We start from the raw sequence: 20,853 nt of genomic DNA on the forward strand, positions 1-20,853 counted from the left end.
GATCAGTTCATGGTCATCCTGCGGTAAGTGCTTCGAGTATCGGCACATCTCGCGTTGGGCTCCCGACACTGCCAGTTTTCTCTTCAAGTGATTTGTAAGCGATCGTTCAAATTTCGTTTCTTAAACTTTTAGGTCTCCCGTGCTTGACAGAGTTCAGATGAAGACGGCAAAAGGACCGCGTCTTCCACGTTTACTGTCAAACGCTCAGATCGATTGACACTCGTTGAGGAGGTGCACATGGATGTGTCATGTGTGCATGGATCTGTTTACAGGGTGGTCCTGTGGCAATTGGCCATGGAAACCACACAATTAATGGCTAGAACAATGCACTGTTCCTCTGTTTCTACCATGATTCGAGTGTAAACTGGACAGAAATTTTCACGGCGCCACTTCCTCTCCACAAGGCTCTAGTCAGAGTTTTTCTGCTCTCCATTCCACAACAAATAAAACAAAGGATTACTAGTATTTGAGCATACATCTCTTCAGGAACAAAGAAAGAAAAGGAATACTAGGAATTCAGATCGGGAAAGACTGCAACCGCCATCCCTCAGTGCATTGGCCTTTAGCCCTTATCTCTTCCAAGCTGACCAGTAGGGTAAAACAGGTCGCTGAAAAAGTGTCAACAGAGTCAATTGGGCAACGACACGCGGCTTCAGTGCCTCACCATTACTCCCCGCCCAGAACAGGGCATACCATGCGCTGCAGTGTAGGGCCATTTGCCCTCCTCCCCCCAGTACAGCCAGTACAGGTACAGCATGCCGCTGCCAGGCACAGTAAACTGACCAAGGCCTCCCACCCAGTAAACGCAAAAAAACCGTAAACGCAAAAAAGTATAAAAGAATTTTTCTAATTTGAAGTACTAAATGAAGTCTATTTATAAAACTTTTTACATGATTGGGCTGTAAATCGCGAGACGAATCTAATGAGCCTACTTAATCCATGATTTGAAACAGTGATGCTACAGTAACCATCCGCTAATTATTGATTAATCATGAATTAAATAGCATCATTAGATTTGTCTCGCGATTTACAACCCATCTGTACAAAAAATTTTACAAATAGACTTTATTTAGTACTTCAAATTACCTAGATTCCTTTGCAAAATTTTTTTTTGCATTTACACCCCATCGGATCTAAACAGGGCCCAACATCTCAAGCGTGGTGGCTGCTCCGACGTGTTGGGCGCGTGATCCGGTCAGCCAGCCAGTTACTGCTGCTGCTACTGCTGCAGACTGTGGTATGATTGTATGAAGATGACCTCGCGCCAGATGCAGTCAAACATCCGGATTCATACCCGCCCGAGGAAATCAAAACGCTTTGCTTCGAGAAAGACCCCGGATCTGAGGCTCGGGACGGCTCGTAGGCCGCCGTAGCGCGCGCGCGTGGCGGCGGACCGAACAGTTTGAGTGCATGAATACAACGCAGCCCGGCGGCCGTCCCTTCCGGTACGAGTACGATGGCGCCGCCCGTGCCGGGCGCCCCCCGCGCCGCGGGGCGCTGGAGGGAGGCCGCGGGAGGCGGCGCCGCAGCCCGCGGCGAACCAAACCGCGCACCAACCGCTGTCGCCATCGGTCGGGAACGCACGGTGCGTGCGCTGGTTCGTCCCGCCGCCGCGCGCGCGCCGCGGACACGGCGCGGCACGCGCGATGAGCGAACACGAGCGCGCCGCACGCCCAATGGAGGAGAGGGAGAGGGAGGGAACGCGCGGTGCGTGTTGACGCTAATTTGGTCAACACACCGCAATGCTAGCACGCGCGGATCGCAACGATTGTCACCAGCGAGACTTCACGCAAAACTGGTCAGACCGCCTGGCTCAACCAGTCAGACCGGTTGGAGCAGAAATCACACGAAAACCTAGGACCTCAAGTTCGGGAGGGATCCTATCGGAGCTCGAAGATTTAGGGTTGCCTTAAGGTCGGCGGGCCACTCAAGACGCCCTTGAACGCCGTAGAGACGAGCAAAGAACAGCAAAGAGGTTGGAAAAGTTAGGGTTTGAGATATTGAGTAAAGAGAGTAATTTTTGATTCGATTGTGGTTAGAAACCCTCAATCGGCCGAAGCCTTTATATTTATAGGCCGGGGAGGACGAATCCCTTTCAAACCGGGTTACAATAGGACTCTTAACACAAAACCCTAACCCTACTCGGATTATAGGCCCAGACCGGTCTGACCGGTCGGTCTCGGTTATTGCCAATTTTGGCTCCAACATATGGCCCCTTATCTTTTTGGTGAGCTATGCAAGCCAAAAAGCAAGTACCTAAACATGCTCTAAAGATACAGAATTACAAATCCAGCACTAGCCTAAAAATAATGCTAAGGGCGATATCCAAATACCGGCCGTCTTCATCTTCAAGCATCTTGCCAAACACTTGGGTAATATTTCTTCAAGTATCTTCCATTCAGTGCTCTGGGTAAACGTTCTCCTTGCAACGTCTCCACCATATAAGAATTTCCGAAGATAACCTTGACAATCTTGTATGGACCTTCCCAAACCGGCGACCACTTGCCAAACTTATTGCTCTTTGTCCCAAGAGGCAAAATTATCTTCCAAACCAGCTCACCAACCTGAAAAGATTTAGGCTTTACCTTTATATTTATAGGCCGGGGAGACGTACCACTTCTAAATCAAGTTACAATAGGACTCTTAACACAAAATACTAACCCTAATCGGATTACGGACCCAGACCAGTCGGCCTCGGTTATTGTCAATTTTGGCCTCCAACAGTGCGCCTGGTGGCTGGGCCACCCTCCGGCGTGCGCGTCGTCCGCACGGCACGGAAACCCAAGAGGATCGGATCCTCCCCCTCTGACGCTGGGCGCGGGCAGTCAGTCAGTCGGTCCAGTACTACTGGGTCCTGCCTGCCTGCCTGGGGCAGCAGCACGCACGCCAGTCGCCGCCCAGGGCAGCACGCGCGCGCCCCGGCTCTATTTATGCCGCTAGGTGGCGACATGTACCGGGGGTCACTCACTTGGCCACTAGCCACTCGCTTCGTCCGTTCTCGCTCATCAGTCATCACCACCAGAGCAAGCTCTTCCGTGGGCTTCGCCGCTCCGAGCCTCCGACCCGTCCTCTCCGTCCGGCGATCGCAGCGCGCGGCCGGCCGGGCGGGATAGATGGGGCGGTCGCCGTGCTGCGAGAAGGAGGCCGGGCTGAAGAAGGGCCCCTGGACGCCGGAGGAGGACCAGAAGCTGCTCGCCTTCATCGAGCAGCACGGCCACGGCTGCTGGCGCTCGCTGCCGGCCAAGGCTGGTGAGTCCTCATCTAGCGCTCCCGTGGCTCTCGTTCCGCGAGCGTGCTGGCTAGCTAGTTAGCTAGCTCGTCGGCTGAAGACGCGCCATGGGTCAGGCGCGTAGTCTATCTTACTGATGCCGGCGTTTGCTGTCGTCGTCGTCAGGGCTGCGGCGGTGCGGCAAGAGCTGCCGGCTCCGGTGGACCAACTACCTGCGGCCGGACATCAAGCGGGGCAAGTTCACGCTCCAGGAGGAGCAGACCATCATCCAGCTCCACGCGCTCCTCGGCAACAGGTGACGCACCAGACAGACCACTCCACTGCCACTTAGGCCCTACTGCCACTCACGGATCACCACGCACAGATGCTTGATGATGGATTCACTTGCCACGCCACTCGTGCGTGTTCCCGTCCTGTGCATGGATGGAAGCTGCCCGGCCTGCATCTGCAAGAACGTGGTGAAAATTGAGGCGTGAAAAAAATTAATACCGTGCCAGCAGGTTATTTTCCTCTGCAACGCATGGTTGGTCGCACAGCCCAGAGGGATTGGCTAGTCACGCTTGCCATCAATGCTGCCGAGCCCGCTAGCCTCGCTGTGCCTCGCCATCCATGTCAGGGCGCTGGACCAGCGTCACCGCTCGCTTGTCGCCCTGGCCCGGCCATGTTGACCTTGCCACGACCCCATCATTCCGCCCATCCCGGCCTGCCTGTCCGTGTCCGCCCGTCACCACGAGCACGTGCTCCTTCAATCCCCTTCGCACCACACGCACCTCCAATCATTTACGCCATTTTTTCTTCTTCTTCTTACCGCGTCGCATCGCGCTGCAGTAAAAACGCTGACAACGATCGCGTCCGCGTGCAATCCGCAGGTGGTCGGCGATCGCGACGCACCTGCCCAAGCGCACGGACAACGAGATCAAGAACTACTGGAACACGCACCTCAAGAAGCGCCTCGCCAAGATGGGCATCGACCCCGTCACGCACAAGCCCCGCGCCGACGCCGGCGGCGCCTCCTCCGGCGCGCGCTACAGGGCCGCCGCGCACCTCAGCCACACGGCGCAGTGGGAGAGCGCGCGGCTCGAGGCGGAGGCGCGCCTGGCGCGCGAGGCCAAGCTGCGCGCGCTCGCCTCGCCGCCGGCGGCCAGCGGGCTCGAGTCGCCCACCTCGACGCTCAGCTTCTCGGAGAGCGCGCTGTTCGCCGCCGGCGCGGCCCACGACGACGCGCACGCCGTCCTGACGCCGCGCTCGTACGGGGAGGCGTTCGGGGAGCAGCACCGGTTCGGCGATGACGCCGCCGCCACGCCAGGCTTCCTTGCCGGCGTCCTTCTTGACTGTCCTGTCGCCGGCGCGGAGCAGAGGTTCGCGGCCACGTCGGCGGACGCTGGCGTCATTGAGCAGCAGCATCAGGAGGAGGAGGAGGTGGACAAGGGCTACTGGAGCAGCATTCTGAATATGGTCAACTCGTCCATGTCGTCGTCTTCGTCGTCGTTGACTTCCGAGGCTGTCACGGACCCGGCGATGTACTTGACGGCGGCGGCAGAGTTCTGCTGAGTAGCCGTCGTGCAACAATGAATTGAACCTGGGCTAATGTTACTTATTTGTCATGCATGTTCCTAGGTGTTTTGGTTGTAGTTTATGTGCTAATGGCTGTCGACGTGGTATGTTTTTAGGTGCAATAAACATGTACTGATTTTCGTTTTTGTGTGTGTGTCTGTCCCTGATCTAGTACAAATGATAGTGTTAATGTTAAGCTATCATGAGCATTCCCTTCGAAATTTGGTGTTTTCCAAGAGTTCAAGAAAATTTGGAATCGATCATCCATCAACGGTACATGTGTTCTAAATTCAACTGCTACGTGCACCATCTCCCCGCACTACTGGATATATTCTTGTGACATTGCTTGGACCTTGCTAACCGCGGTGTCATTTTGAGCATACTCATCTTGCGACACTGTATCTAGGGGTGGTAAAGGGTTCAAGATTTTAAACTAAAAAATTTAAAGACCGGCCCCTAAAAAGGCAGAGCTATAATCTTATACAATTTTGAGCTAAAAAATTTAAAGGTCTTGTTGGGCTGTGAACACTACAAGAGATTTAACTATCTATGATGATCTATTTTGGTCACTGAAAGTATAGGTTTTCGTCATAGAACTGTAATAGTGACGTTTTTACTGCGTCAAAAGGTTCGTCATAGAACCACCGTCACAAAATGTCATTAATGACGTTCTTTAGAAAATCGTCATAGAATGAAACACATTTGTGACAGTTTGCTTATTGTCACAAAAGTACATTTGGTGACGATTTCCTTATCGTCATTAAATGCATCTGATGACAATCAGTATATTGTCGCTAAATTTGTACCTTCTATGACGATTGTTTTTCATCATACAATGCTTAGCAGAACATCACAAATCATGAACCAGCATGACTAGTATATGATGAACAAAAAAATGTGATAATAACACCACATATTAGAGAATCCTTGTATATTTACTCAATCGAGGCATTCAAATTACATGGTATTTATACAACATGTGCCATTACAACCATTTCATAACATATCACTTTGTCACATGTCTTGACCATTCAACTAATACAAAACTAAAAATTGTGGGCATGAACCAGCTAAATGAATGCCTATGTTCACCAAATAAACTTGTTTCATAAACTGTACCAAAAAAAACTCCACAATATCATCATCAGAGTTTGGCTCTTGACCTCCTAAGGTATCCTGAAATTGTGGTTTAGCAGTAAGCGAGGCTGAACAAAATTAACACAGTAACTGAGGTCTTCTACTATGAGCATTCCACTAAGTTAATTACAACTTGCTGTTGAACTGGTTTGGTTTCAAAGAACAACCACCTTTGGTCCCTTTATCCACGATTTCCATCCTTGCCTTTCCATTTGATCTGAGGCAAAGCAAATACAGTGCCTTGCAGTGACACTGCATGCAAAATTTAATTAGAAATAACTAGCAGCTCACAAGTCACACCTAAAAAAGAGGGCATTGCAGCATATTTAGCTTACACGAGTTGCGCCTACCCGCTATCCCGTGCTACATTTCCTTTACATGTATAATTACGAGCATAGAACACCTACAAGGTTTAATCTCTTTGCTTATATGTCACTACTGGCAGAGCACGTACAACATATACTGGGTAGTCTATTTTAGCTAAGAAAAATGTGCTAGTTCTCACCTAGAGCAAGAGCAAGTATGCCTTCATCGATTGCAAAATCACAGGCAAGTACTAGGACCTGGGTCATAGCAGTAACAGGAGTAACTTCATATCTAGCAACATTCAAACAATAATTTTGAGAATGTAAATAAGATGCAGGGGCAGGAGCACTCACTCGCTAAAGAACTCCAACCTTGAATGTGGATTTGGTGTAGCTAAAGATGCGGATGGAACATGGCAGGTGAGGATGAGCCACGGGAAAACCAAGAGGATCTGGACGACGCAAAGTGGTTACGGGCAAGCAACCACGACTGTTTCCAAAAAAACACGACTGGAGCAGCTGGCTTGCAGATCCAGCGCAGCCCCAGTCCCAGCAGCGCGTGCACCTCGCCTGCGGCTGCCGCGCCATGCAGTGAGGGAAGCGGCGATGGCTACGAAAGTGGAAGAGCAGAGAGGGTTGACGACTCGAACCTGCGGACGCAGATCTGACGGCGTGCAGCGACTAGGAGTGGCGCGGTCGGCGACGCGGCGTGCGGCGGCCCGGCACCCGGAGGATGGCGGGCCGGCGCGGTGGGGCCGGAGCACGGCGACGGCGCAGCGCCCGGTGCAAGGCGGCCCGGCGCGGCCGGCGCCTGATGCCCTGGCTGGTGGCGGCGGGCGGCGGGGCTTCGGGAGGAAGACTGGAGTCTGGGAGAGAGAAAAAACAGAGAGGGGATGAGGGTTGGGAATGAATCGATTTAGGGTTTGGGAAGATATGCGGGAGCACTTATATCCGCTACTCTTGGCAGGCCACGAAAATGTGGACTGGCGGGATGAATTGTAAAATATTAAAACTTTTGATGGTAAATTAAATTCATGAACCTTTTTCCAAACAAAACTAAATTCATGAACTCATATATAATTTTATTTGTCATTTTTTATTTTTGGATCTTAAGTACTAGTACACATGTTGGTCAAATCTAAAATAAATCAAATAAATATGTAGAAATCTATATAAATTCTAAAAATATATTATTACCTCAAATTTTAATTAATATTTCTACATAAACAAACATATGAAATCAGGGTTATATTAAAGGTTTCAATAAAGTCGTTCTTTAGATGTATAAGCTTGATATAAAGGTTTCATAATATTTTACGGATATTAAAGTATAGATAATTCACAAAATGGATAGATCTCTCATTTTGTTTCATACAACTTAAGTGACTAAGGAAAGTAGGTTGTAAAATATAGAAATCTTTGAAATTTTCATTCCAAATTTGCATATGGTTTTTTAATATATGTATGCACTTGTCTATACTATGTTTTTTGTAATTTTAATATTTTTACAACACATTTTATTTGAAATGTGAAGTAATTTCAATAAATAGGTAGAAATATATTTATATGCTAAAAATAAAATTATTGAACTCAAATTAGAATTAATTCATTTTCATGAACATGGTAAAATCATTACTTGTACGGTTGAAATTTGGAAGTTATTATAATACATAGTAAGAGATACAATTTGTGACAAATCTTTGTTTGTCATGAAATGGAAACGTCACTAATAAATTGATATTTAATGACGAGTTTATCAAATCGTCATTGATTGTTGCATCTTTTGTGACGAAAATCTGCATTCATCACAAAGACACTCGCCTACCTCAACTTCATGACGAAAACACTTGAATCGTCACAAAACATTGACTATTCTATGACATTCTTTACCTTCGTCATAGTGATTTTCGTCACTGATACTCACATTTCTTGTAGTGGAAGAGGCCACTAGGGCCATGACTTATTACCACCCCTAATTGTACCGGGCGCTATCAACCAAGTTGTGTGTTCCATCGGGCCTTCCACCCCATATGGAGTGCTTGGTTGCTAGTCTTCTCACACTTCTGGTTTGGCACGCCACAAGAATTTACGCCCTTGTTCGGTTTGTTGGCATACCATAGGCGGCCTTCATACTTTTGCAGCAATATTCTCGCTAAGGTGGAATTTTTTCCACTGCGGTAACCACAGATGCACCATGGCTGACTTGCGCCAACAATCAAGCATCCCATGGTTATGTTTACGTATCATCAAAGAATTGAGGATATGATTGCTAGCTAGTTTAAACATTATTAATATGCTGTTGCTTAGGCCTGAGCAAAAAAAAAATGCCGAATCTAGTCCTATTGTCCTAGCTCGAGTCCAGAGTCCAGCCTGACTTGCGACGGGGTTAGAAACTTAACAAGAGGGATGCCAATGGAACCAAACTAATTGAACGTATATGCAGTGGCGAATGTAGAACAAGATTGAAGGGGAGCTGGTCTCTTCTTCTTTCACTATCTCTTTATTTTTCTTCTTTCCTCCATCTCTTCTTCTCCTTCACCCTCTCCATATTTTCATTGATGCGCCAGCTGGGGGGGGGGGGGCTGCGCATATGCTATAGAAGTAACAAACACAAGTTCAAATAAACTTATATTTTGGGTCCCTATTCAATTCGAATTATAGATTCAGTAGCATGTATTTGGGGTTCGAGCTGTTCAGTTAGGAAATCTCAGACAAGATAGTGGGAATGTAAAATGTCCTTGATACCCCTAATAACTATCTGTTCATTTTGTTTTGGCACCCGTGCTGCATCCGGTGGCCCACTCGGCCTTGGGGTCTGAGATACCTTGAATTCATAGCAGCAAAGATGTGGGACTGTTAAGTGGTCTAAAAGTTAGATGAACAATTTTTGTGGGATAAATTCTCAAAGCTAAATGAATAGTCTTTGTGGGATGAAGGGAGTGGTAGTTTAAAGATGAATCCATTGAAAAGATCCTTATTTTTTTTGAATCATATTGTATTTTTAAACGGTTGGAAAAGTCTCCACTGAGCTTGCATATGGAAAAATGCTGAAAAGAAAAAAAATAACTCCCGTGTCCTGACCATAGTCAGCTGGCACGTCAACGTCGTAAAAGACCACGATGTTATGTGGTAACCCTCGCAGATTATTCGGCCTTCAGAGTGTTTATAGTACGCCCGTCTGTCTAACAAGGAGGTGCATGCGGCGAAGACATCGTAGAGGCCTACGTTATTAACGTGCCGGCTTTTGCGGTTTAGTATTTCGTACTGCTAGCTACTAGCACAGTAACACTATTTACCTTCCCTTGGTTGGTTAGAATATCAGTGCAGTAGTACTGCCTGCTGCCTGGGTAAAATCCAGGGAAGTCGCGCCTGTCTCTTGGTCTCTTGAGTTAATCCGGCACGTGTTCTTTGGAGGCATCTTTCTTTTCTTTTCTTTTTTTTTCTGATCTGATGATGAAAGGGACAGGTCGGAAAAAAAATGGGGTGGGCGATCCCACTTTTTTCCGACAGGGAAAATTGGAACCGTATCGGTGTTCTCCATCCCGAGTCGTAGATGGTATTCCTTCAACCCGCTTTGGATGTGCGAGGAATCGACGGCACATCGCATCTGCGCTCTCCCGCCGCCCCTGCCTCCTCCGGCTTCGGCGTCGCTCGCGGCGCCTCCGCCGCCGCCCTCCACCGCCGCCACGCTAACCGAACTCGCCGTCGCGCTGTCCAGCCGCCGCCGCGCCGTCCAGCCGCCGCCGCGCCGTCCAGCCGCCGCCGCGCCGCCTTCTTCTCGCCCCTGCCGCCGACACCGCCCACCGGGGGTCCGGCCCCGGCCGGCCGGCGGCGCTCCTGCTCCGCCGAGCCCTCCTCTAAGTCCGATGAGCCCCCCACCCCCAGCAACCCGGATCCATAGGCTCCGTCGCCTCCCGCCACCACCCCGGCCGTCGACGACTTTGCCAGCGGCCGCTCCGCCCACCTACCACCCGTTCCTCCACCCCCCTCCCCTCCAGTCCTTGCTCGCTGGCTGCACCGCCTCCTCCCCTGTCCGGAGGAAGAAGATGAACACGGGAGGACCTCGCGCGCGCTTCTGCGATGGCGCGGCCAAAAAAATCTCGCGCGCGATGAATAGCTTTTCCGCTTTGGATTGCGCTTACCGCGCGCATCTATCATCTCGACCATGCGCACGCTCATTGCGGTATTCTGGCCCGACAAGCGAGCGGCTGCACGAAAGGGCCCAAGCTTTGTTTCAGTAGCCCAACAAATTCTGCGCCAAAATTATCAGCCCAAGAAGTCTCGAGCCGTCGAGCGCCCCGGCCCGGCACAACGAGACACGGAAAGGCTTGGCTTCCGGACTCGTAGCGCGCCCCAGGAACCAGAAGCCCAACCCCATCTTTGTTGCGGGCCTATTACGAAGGCTCTCAGCTCCCCTTCTCGGCCCTGATCTCATCCTATTCCTCTGTCTCGTCGTTACTGGAAAACAAAAAACTCCCGCCTCTACGCTGCCGGCAGCCGCCAATATAATAGCCGGCCGCAGCTCCGGCGATCACCCCCGTCACCGGCTTGCTTTGGTCCCCCGCGCTCGCCGCCGTGGCCCCCCACTCCACGCTCCCTTTCTTGCTGCCGTGGAGGCATGGAGGTTACGCACGCGCCGGGATCGCCGGTTGGCGACACCGGAGGGAGGCGTTAACCGGACAGGAAAGGGAAGCCCAATCCAATCGCCGATCGGCGCCAAATGAAATCAAAGGAAAATAAAGACCCGCGAGGCCGGCCACTTGCGCGCTAGATAATGGCTGTGCCCCTCCCGTTTCCAGGGTTGTTGGTGATTGGTGAAGCAGAAGGCACGAGCAGCAGAAGCAGACGCCAGCGCCACGCCGACGACGACGCCTGAGCTGGGCGCCGATTTGCCGAATCGGCAAGGTTCCCGTGCCTTCCTGCTGCACCGCACATGCCTGGATGCGAAGCCACGCGCAGGCCGCAGCTTCCCAGATCGGGAGAAATCAAATAGCCCGGTGGAGTATCACTACTCTATTTGGAAGCTGCAACTTGCAGGAGACAAAGGACTTCGGGAGGAGTAGGACGGCGACGGCGGGGAATCGATCCTGCACGTGGGCGGCAGTGTAGTTGACAGGGCAACTGCCGGTTGAAAGGAACATTTCGATTTAATTTGCCACTAATTGAAAACGTACGCTTGCCCACTTACCACATTTGTCACCTCCCAACTAGCTCCCAGTAATTAAAAAGCTAAGACTGCACTTTTCTCTGATCCTAGCAGCGCGTGGAGATATGACACCTTGACTAGCAATATCCATAGAATATTAAACTATTTTACGTAATAAACATATTAGTACCAGTAACTTTTAGATATGGATGGTCAAAGGTAAAAATGTTTGATTTAGAAGGTAGACAGACTTAAAGCCCATTTGGCAGGGCTCCAAAACCGGCTCCAGCTACAGCCCCGCCAAACGGTACAAAACGCAGCAGCTCTTCGTCTGGAGCCCCACCTAAAGCCCCTAATGGCTTCCCTGTGCGAGGCGGAGCTAGGAAACGAGGCTCCACGCGGATCCAACCTTAGCCAATGTCAGACGTTCCACTTTATCCCGTCTCGACCTGCCCGCGATGCAAAAAAAAAGGACTGCACGGTGCCAGGTGGCAATGGGGCGCGGCTGAGCGCCAGGCGGCCAGACCGTGCGGGAGCCTGCAAGGTGGGCGGACAGCCAGCGGGGGTAGCCGGCATGCAAGGGAGCCCGAGACGGGATGGGAGGCCAGCGCTGTTGGAGCCTGCGGTGCTGTGGGCCACGACAGGAGGCGGTGCGGCAGTGGGAGCTTGAGGCGGACGACGCCGGCGGGCGGCGTGATCTCGACGCAGTGGGGCAGGGCGTGGCGGGGCGGGAGGCCAGCGCCGCGGGAGGCCATGTCGCGTCGGAGCTTGAGGTGGACGGCGGGGGCGATGGCGGGATCTTGAGGCAGGGAGGCAGGCGGTGGTGGTAGCCGAGAGGGAGTAGGCTGGGAAAGAAGGCCATGTGTTGATAAGGAAAAGAGAAGGAAGTGAAGGAAAAATGAGAATAAGAAGGAAAGAAAAAAGAATTGAGAAACATAGTTAAGGGTAGTATGGTTATTTAACCTCTTCTGTGTATATTAAACAACTGGGAGGAGCTATTTTGCCAAATGTTTCCCAAAACGGCTTCAGCTCCACCAAAGAAGCCGCTCCACTAGAGGAGCCGAACCGGAGCCCTGCCAAACAAGTCCTTATATTTCCGATCGGAGGAATTATGTTTGTTTCTAACGCTATTACTTATCTTTAACTCTAGTTTTACTAAATTCCAAGATGGCATATAGAAAGATATAAAAGGAAAAAATAATTTAAATCTAATACATCCGTCACATACGACACACATAAAAGCCATCATCAATACTATTAAGTGTCTCAGCCATAATGATCATATGATATATGTTTGCACCAAGAGGATCATACATATATATCCGACCGACTCTTCATATATGGGATAACCACTGTACTTCGGCCATGTTGTTTGTGATGAGGAGGGGACAGACATGGCAGGGGGGGTCTATATGCGAGTGGAATCGTTTCACTCGCCAACGCCTTCCCTCGCCTCCCCCGGCTGCGGCGCCATCCCCGACACCTCCGCTCTCCACTGCCGTTGCCTTCTCCTCACCTTCGCCGCTGGCCACAGCCCACCGGATGTCCCACCCTCCCCTGCCGGCGGTGCTCCCGCGCCACCTCGCCCTCCTTTGGTCGAACTGCCGCCGCCGCCACCCCGGCCCCCTCCTCTTCTATAGCCGGAGGCCATAGAGCCGCCCCACCCCCGGCAACCCGAACCCTAAAGCTCCGTCACCTCCCTCCACCACCCCGGTCGTCGGCGACCTCGTTGGCAGCCGCTCGGCCCACGTCCCATCCACCCTCCCCTGCCACTCCCTCCCCCTCTCCTAGCTCGCAACTTCGTCAGCAACCCGAAGCCTGGCCGCCGGAGCTCGTCGGGGAAGAAGCACAGTGCGTGTGCGATGTGGCGTCGATTTCTCGCATATGCAACGAATAGATTTCCCGCAAAAAGGACACAAAGGCGCAAGAAAAGATGGGATCGCGATTTGATAATCTAAGAAAATTGCATATAATATAATAAGGGGATTGGGGAAAAAGTTGCGTGTTATCTTGAATATATATAGCCTACCTATATATAGGCGTTTAAGCTGCAGTTTAATCTTTGTTTTACGAGGTTCTACTCCTCAAAAACAACTTTTCTAACAAGCGTGGTAGAATGTTTATGACTTTGTTTACCTTCTAGTTATTCATTGAACTTAATTTGCTTCACTCACCTATGGTTTACAAGCAACAACCTGCCATGCATTTGGGGGACCTTGTAGAGGTCAAATTTGAGACTCACCAAGAGGCTTGGGTTCATGTTCAGTTACATACTTAATTAATCTATCTCACTGCGATCCAACACACAGAGTATGTTATCCTCCACACGCTGATTGGATAAACGCTATCACATGAGCACAGGACCTACTAAATTAATAATACGGATCTTGGTACACTAAGAAAGTTAATTGATATTATTAAGTTTGTGATGCGGTTAACTGTAAAATAGATTGTATATTACATACCTTGGTAGAGATGTGATAATAACCAATTAATTTTGCTTTTGCAACTTGCGTAAGAATCATCGTGTGTCATACAGAAAATAGATTATCTATATGTACTCGATCGATCTAGTTAAGTTCCTTGCATGATCTATACATATGATGACTTTAGGAGGGTAAACACTATCAGTCAAAATAAATTCCCATTCTAGAAAGATAATTTATCTTCCAGGCCGTGATGTGACCTAGTGCTACAGGAGTTCCCTTTTTTTCCTTATGGGCACATTTTCAGAATGACTAAAGTTGATTGATGAGACTATATATTAAAAATGAGATATCACATCATCAGACAAACACCTAACTGCCTGAACACCTAACGTGATCAACATGTACTCACTACTGACACCGACAGACAAATGGGTATTTTAGTTGCTTCACAATATTATCTTCTCACATAACAAATTAAATTATTTTATATCTTTTAAAAAAAGCAGTAGCACACAATTTAATGGGCTCCGGAGACCAGTGGTCTCCTTCCTGATTCCCATTCCCAAAGGTAAATCGACAGGTGAAGTCATTTCCCGAAAAATGAAAATATAAATGGATGGCTGAGGTGGAGCTTCATTAAAAAAAACTCATCTGCATGTGCAAGCTTGTACCTAGTACTACGAAAACTTGAAAGAGGTAACTCCTTCAATTTGGTCGTATTGCTTTGGGTGGCTCGAATCTCCAGAATCTTGCCCTTTTCGACTCGCTGACGATTGACACTTGTGATCAGCGCCATTTGATTAATGGAAAGAATTGGGCCGAAGTCCTGTTGATCTCTTATTTTTAGGAGATGCTGAGTCATATCCTCGTTTGGTCATTGGTTGGAGACATCATATGCTACCTCACATGGCTCCACCAGTGACCAAGGACTTTGTTTTGCCCAAGTTCCCATACATGGTACTCCCTCCGTCCCAATATATAAGCACTCCAAGGATTTAAATTGGAAAAATAGAAGGAGCGGAAAATGACGATTTTGCCCTTAAGTGGATGAGCCTTGGCACGGCTCCCGGGGACACCAGCGCTGAGCGGCTCTCGCCACCACCATCAAGGAGGGCAGCACGGCAGGCCCCCGCGCGGCGGCCAGGCAGAAGGGGAGGAGCGCGGGCGGGCGTGCCTTGGCCGGCTGGAGCAGGGAAAGGAGGGGGCCCTTGCGGCGGCCGGAGCAGGGGGAGCCGGGGAGGAGGGGCCCCTGGCGGCGGCCGGAGCGCGCGGCTGCCGGAGCAGGGGGAGGAGGCGCCTCTTCGCGGCTGGCGAAGCAGGGGGAGGAGGCAGCCCCCCGGGCGGCGGCCGGAGCAGGGGGAGGACGGCCACGCGGCGCGGCGGCCGGAGCAGGGGGAGGAGGCGCCCCCGCGCGGCAGTCGGAGGGGGAGGGGAGGATGGCGGCGTGGCGGGGCCACCACGCGGCAGTCGGAGCGAGAGGGGAGGTGGGCGGGACGGCGGCCGGAGCTTGAAGGGGCGGCGGCGGGTGGGCGTGCCGGAGCTGAGAGTGCATCGGCGGCCGTGCGGGCTTGGAGATCCAGTCATCCAGGAGACGCGAGGCAGAAGGATAACGTGGTGGGACCCACACATAGCAATGCTTACATTTTGATAAAAATTTTGAATGCTAGAAGTGCTTATATTGCGGGACGGAGGGAGTATGTGCAAAAGGTGGAGAGAGGATATATAACCTGGGGGGAAAGGAGCCTTGCAGATGCAGCCCTCCTGATTTTCTGTCCAAGATCCTCTACGCCGATTGAGGATATATATGGATGAAGAGGCGCATATGGTTCAACCACAACTCCACATGAACTGAAAAGAATTATATTTGTCTCATGGACTCCTTGCTCTTAATTTTGAGACGAGTTGTTCTATACTTCATGCAAATATATGCGAAAGACTAAATTGCAAACCATCAGGTTATTTCTTGAATACACAATGATAAGTGCTCTGGCCAAATGTTCCCATTCTCTTTCTAAAACCATTACAATTTGGCATCGAGCTCGCGGCCGAGCGCCCATCCCATTCTCCTAGGCTTCACCTTTACGCCGCAAGTCCACAACTAAGATTCAAAAGCTCGGCCAAGCCCAGTCAAGCCCATACTGATTAGCGGCCCAAGAAATTCAACTTTTTACAAGTATTCGATAAGATTTTTTTTGCAGAGAAAGAAGGTATTATAACATCTATATAGCTTTGCCGTGCTTACAACTTATCGTAAACTACACGTTGGCTACAACGAAAAGATATCATGAACTTAATAACAAAACTAAGCATATGTAGTTACATTCATTTTGTTTTATATGTGAGAACGCTATTATAGGAATTTGGAACCTACTTGTATTGCACGTAACGGAGAAAATTTATTCATGAAAGTGTTCTCCTCCCTCCTAAGTCATTCCGAGATTCGATGAAAGATTTGCAACATATTTTAGCTATATCCATCATAGAGGTTCATTGTTATCGATGCACTAGTAGTCATGCGTACTCGTGTCGCCACCCTTGCAATTGGGCGGCCAACTTCTAATTTCTATATGACTTTCTTGACGTGTGAGAAACGAGATATCTTAATTGGTGGATGAACAAGCTATACTCGATGCTCTAGCAATAACTTTATGAGATGTACTATATTTTATGTAATGATTGTTTACACTATTTGAATATCCCATTAAATTGTGGTCTGCTGTTATGTATAATCATATGGTTGTTACTTGCTGTCAAATAGATGGTGAACATTTTCCTTTTAAAATCAACTAGCACCTGTTGGCATTGCGCAATAACACAAATGATTGTGTAGCAAATACTAATTTAAACAAAATCTTTTGAAGTACAATGTCCTTTAGAATTCTTGTATTTACACATGCTTGCACGGTCAGTGAAGGAATATATAGGCATAGCAGCATATCACAATGCTAAAACATGAAGTTCTGCTTCTATTACTTAGTAAACATGATATCTTGAAAGAACTAGGTACACCATTCAGAGAAAAAAAAATAGATTCACACTGAAGGCGAAGATAACTCAAACATGATCGAGCAGCTTTGCTCTTTGGACAAGCTAGGTCACGTCTTTATAGAAGAATGCTCCCAGTACATGTTCTTCCCCACCTATATATAGGTGGAAGCTCGATATTATACATTTATGGTATTCTTTAATTTTCTTTTTCAAACACTAGTAAAGATGTACGTGCCACATGCACGTATTTAATTTTTCTTCCATCAAGCAATGATGTTATTTATTTTTCTTCCAAAAATAATACATATCTTTCTTTTTCTTCCATAAACAATTATGTAAATTATTATCCTTCCAAAACAAATAATGGCATGGATTGTGGGTGAATGCATGTGCAAAGAAAAGAAAAGTGTGTGCCAAAGAAAAATAATACACGGTACAAGAGGTGGGTATAGGAAATTGCTGGTGTAAAAATTATTAGGATTTTGATGGAAAATATCCTCTCTCTTTTTTTGAGGGGTGCAATCTCCCCCTCTCTTTCGTCAAACCTTTTGACCTAATAAGTGGGGCCTCCATGAGGGGTACGGTGGGCCTAATCTTGGTGAGAAAAAATTTCAGTGGTTTCAACTTTTACTTTTATAGATATATAAGAAGAAGATAGTAGATAGATGTATTTGTCCTGAATTTGGAAACTCCAATTAACTGCTGAACATTGAGATCTTATCGTAATCTTTCAATCAATGCAAATTCCAAGAAAATGGAATCGCAGCATTGTTTAAAAGACAAGAGGAAGCCAGCACTTTCTGTGGAATCTTTTATTATTAGAAGGCAGGGTGGCGCTTTTAGCATTTTGCCCGACAACATATCTCCTGGCATATCTACCACCAAAAACCTTAGCATGACTAATAAGTTGCACTGCTTTTAACAAAGATAGATGGCGTACGTGATCAGGGCGTACGTGATCAGGTGGTGCTCTGGGGTGTGTTTATTTCCCACCAAATTTCCAAACTTTCCATCACATCCATCACATCTCCTATCACATCGAAACATTAAATATAGCAAATAACCCATGCATGGAGTACTAAATGTAGTTAAATAAAAAAACTAATTGCATAGTTTTGATGTACGTTGCGAGACGAATCTTTTGAGCCTAGTTAGGTCATAGTAGGACAATATTTACCACAAATAAACGAAAAGTGCTACAGTGTGCTAGTGACTGATGCGACTTTTTCTCCTCCTTTTCACCTCATCTAAACACAGCCCTGGTTGTTTGTGGAGAAAAAGCCTGGCCGATACTCCATTTCCCATTGGTCAGTACAGCAGGCTGCAGGTAGGAGATGCAGGACAGTATGGCCGTCACATCATTCAATCCTTGGACCCCATTGGTCGATGTACGGACGTCCTCGGTTTTGAGAACTTTCGGTTTCTTCGAGTTATTGTGTTCACCACCCTAAGACCAGTCCTCGTGGAGATTTCATAAGAGTTTCATACATATTAAATAGAGTGTTATATTACTATTTTAAATGATATGAAACTGATTTAATGAGGAGAGAGATAAAATGAGTTTCATCTAGATGAAACCATGTATGCACAAGTACCAACACTTGATGAGTCTTAAAATTAAATAGGATGAGAGCCTATGAAATAGCAAATATGAAACAATGCATTGTGGGGGTGAGTTTCATCCATGGTTTCATTTGCATTTTGGTGATGTGGTACTCTTGGAAACAACAAAATGAAACTACCATTGGGATTAGCCTAATGCAGAAGCAGTAAATTAAAAGCCATAGTCACACATAATCACAATTACAGGCTCCGTAACTTATGGGCACTCCGTTGAAATATGATGCTGATTATTACATTTTTTTCTGGTCAAGCATGGTTAAAATAGGTCTTCGTTTAGATTATTTGTTTCGTCAGCACTGACGAAATTGTGGTGCTGACGTGATGATATCTTACTGGTATGAAGAAACGCTGTTTGGTGGTTTAAACCATATAGGGGATCCGTTCTTTGTCAAAAGATGCGCACAATATCCTTAAAATAGACAACAACCTGTCACCGGTGTACGCCGGAGTAATTGAGAGATTGAATGCGACAAAATTGGCTTTGTGCAGCTTGGAGGAAAGAAGTGTGCTACTATGACATACTATACAAGAAGAAAATACTCCCTCCATCCAGTTTTTATGGGCGTATTGCCGCAAGGCTAATAATTTAGACATTTATTGGCTATATGTTGTTACCATATCTTATTAAGCTAATCTAATAGCCAATCCGCACAGTAAGCTGGTTGTATAGGTGGGCCGCTGCACCATTAATACTTGATTTATCTTCTCTCATTCTCTCACCAAATTTATAGGAGTCCGTGTTGCAGCCGGTGTAAACTTGCAATCCGCTTCTCTTCTCTCCCCCTTCCAACCCAACACAAATATGATGTATCACTCCATTTGGCCTGCCTACATCATCTCATAATACTTGCTCTAAGGTAGGGAAAAACATCTAGTATTCATGGGTGTGTAATAGGAGTATCCGCTTTTCTCTAGTGGGTGATGTGAGCATTCCCAATGCTCAATAATTAGGGGTAGAAAAGTCGTTTCTACACAGCCATAATCTTTTCTACACACACAATTGAGAGAGAGAGAGGACTGTGCCATATATAGCTATAAGATGACGCCCCTTTCCTAACACCATGGGCCGCTTGAAGTATACTTCTCCATGAATTGTACCCCTATTGCACAACTATTAGAAAATTATTCTATACATGTGCATGTCTGCATCCCCATTTTGCAAGTTGCACATATAATATCTGACGATGTATGCAATGGGCCGGGGAAGATCTCACTACTTTGAAAATTTTAACAACTGTTAAGTTTAATTGAAGAAGGTGATGCAAGCATGCATATTGTGCCTAACATGTTGTATTATTTGACAGAACATAATATTTAATTTCAAACCAAATTAAAACAGTAGCCATCATATTTTACTTCAAATAGCTAACATGCATGATAAAGGTGCACACAAACAATCTTTTTCCCTGTGGAAAATTGCTATTACTCATCCATGTTGCACCTAATTATATTTTTCCCTTGAGAGGTGGGAGGTCAGGTTATTGCTTAGACACAGACAAATAATCCAACGAGAACTTGCAGCCAGTGCTAATAATTAAATAAAAAATTAAATCTCCTCTTCTGCCAAAGAGCTGAGGCACTTAAAATGAAGTTGCATAGAAAGTTGAGTGACACATGGTTTTTGTCCACAATAATAAATACGACAAATATCTTTTCTTGACACTAAAATGGTTGCTTGTGATGAGTATAGTGACTCGTGGTTTTCTTAGTAGTGCGGCATCCAGGATTTAATGGGTTAGTTATTTAAACTATCTGTACGTAATAACATCCTTATGTTCCCACACCTTTAAAGTTGCACTCCAATTAACCATACTTCAAGAGGTTTCAAACTTTGATCCCATCATAGGGAAAATGAATGGGAAATTCCTTAGCTATTGATGAATTCTATCAAAACTATGGTTGGGGGAAAGTGTAGTCATCTCAATCACACATATATATAATGGTATAGTATATACAATCGTGGGATACACATAATCAAGCTTTCAAAAGGTGACATGATAAGTATGCTACAATAACAAAGAGTGACCAAAGTTACACTTGCAGACTTGCTAGCTAGGGGAAGCTGTACCAATCGCCTAAATGATTTCTTTTTACCGGAAGGAGTGTGGCACACTTCTGTACCTCTTGGAGTCTTGGTAGCAAGATCTACTTTTGGACATCCATAGTATGAGAAAGTCAAAGGTTATGTGCCGACAAAAGTAATCAATTATTGAGACCGATCATGTACAACGAGGTAAGTGCATGTATTATTGCCCAAAACAGGAAAACAAAAGGTATCAGTGGTTGTGCGATGTGGAGTTAATGGATTCACAGTACTACTACACATTAGTACCATGTTGGCTTTGAATTTAACTATACTACAAAACTGGAATATCAGGCTGTGAGAGTTGCCTTCATCGATGAAATAAAGATTAGTTGGATACATAAACAAGAAAGATTTGG

The 20,853-nt window shown here is 47.4% G+C and overlaps 2 protein-coding genes across 2 annotated transcripts; one reads left to right on the top strand and one right to left on the bottom strand.

The window, feature by feature from the left end:
* Positions 1-2,946: 2,946 nt before the first annotated feature.
* Positions 2,947-5,046, top strand: LOC120706357 (transcription factor MYB106-like). The gene is made up of 3 exons (XM_039990983.1): positions 2,947-3,249; positions 3,395-3,524; positions 4,099-5,046. The coding sequence occupies exons 1-3, from the start codon at positions 3,114-3,116 to the stop codon at positions 4,778-4,780; spliced, it is 948 nt and encodes a 315-aa protein (XP_039846917.1). The 5' UTR covers positions 2,947-3,113; the 3' UTR covers positions 4,781-5,046.
* A 653-nt stretch (positions 5,047-5,699) lies between these two features.
* LOC120655098 lies at positions 5,700-12,126 on the bottom strand. The gene is made up of 5 exons (XM_039932824.1): positions 11,926-12,126; positions 6,876-7,208; positions 6,580-6,677; positions 6,091-6,172; positions 5,700-5,959 (listed from the first exon to the last, which is right to left on the bottom strand). Exons 1-5 carry the CDS (start codon positions 12,124-12,126, stop codon positions 5,819-5,821), a joined length of 855 nt encoding a protein of 284 aa, XP_039788758.1. The 3' UTR covers positions 5,700-5,818.
* Between the last annotated feature and the right edge of the window lie 8,727 nt (positions 12,127-20,853).

The sequence above is a fragment of the Panicum virgatum genome, chromosome 1K (genome assembly GCF_016808335.1).
Source record: "Panicum virgatum strain AP13 chromosome 1K, P.virgatum_v5, whole genome shotgun sequence".
Classification (NCBI taxonomy): Eukaryota; Viridiplantae; Streptophyta; class Magnoliopsida; order Poales; family Poaceae; genus Panicum; species Panicum virgatum.

What these genes read in the sequence shown, in the direction of transcription:
- LOC120655098 (XM_039932824.1), bottom strand. Translation starts at nt 12,126, where the DNA reads ATGGCCTCCCGCGGCGCTGGCCTCCCGCCCCGCCACGCCCTGCCCCAC. An exon ending in CGTCAGATCTGCGTCCGCAG is followed by an intron (nt 6,678 to 6,875) that starts GTTCGAGTCGTC and finishes TGCGTCGTCCAG; the next exon opens with ATCCTCTTGGTTTTCCCGTG. An exon ending in CGTGGATAAAGGGACCAAAG is followed by an intron (nt 5,960 to 6,090) that starts GTGGTTGTTCTT and finishes CCACAATTTCAG; the next exon opens with GATACCTTAGGAGGTCAAGA.
- LOC120706357 (XM_039990983.1), top strand. Translation starts at nt 3,114, where the DNA reads ATGGGGCGGTCGCCGTGCTGCGAGAAGGAGGCCGGGCTGAAGAAGGGC. An exon ending in CTCGCTGCCGGCCAAGGCTG is followed by an intron (nt 3,250 to 3,394) that starts GTGAGTCCTCAT and finishes CGTCGTCGTCAG; the next exon opens with GGCTGCGGCGGTGCGGCAAG. An exon ending in CACGCGCTCCTCGGCAACAG is followed by an intron (nt 3,525 to 4,098) that starts GTGACGCACCAG and finishes TGCAATCCGCAG; the next exon opens with GTGGTCGGCGATCGCGACGC.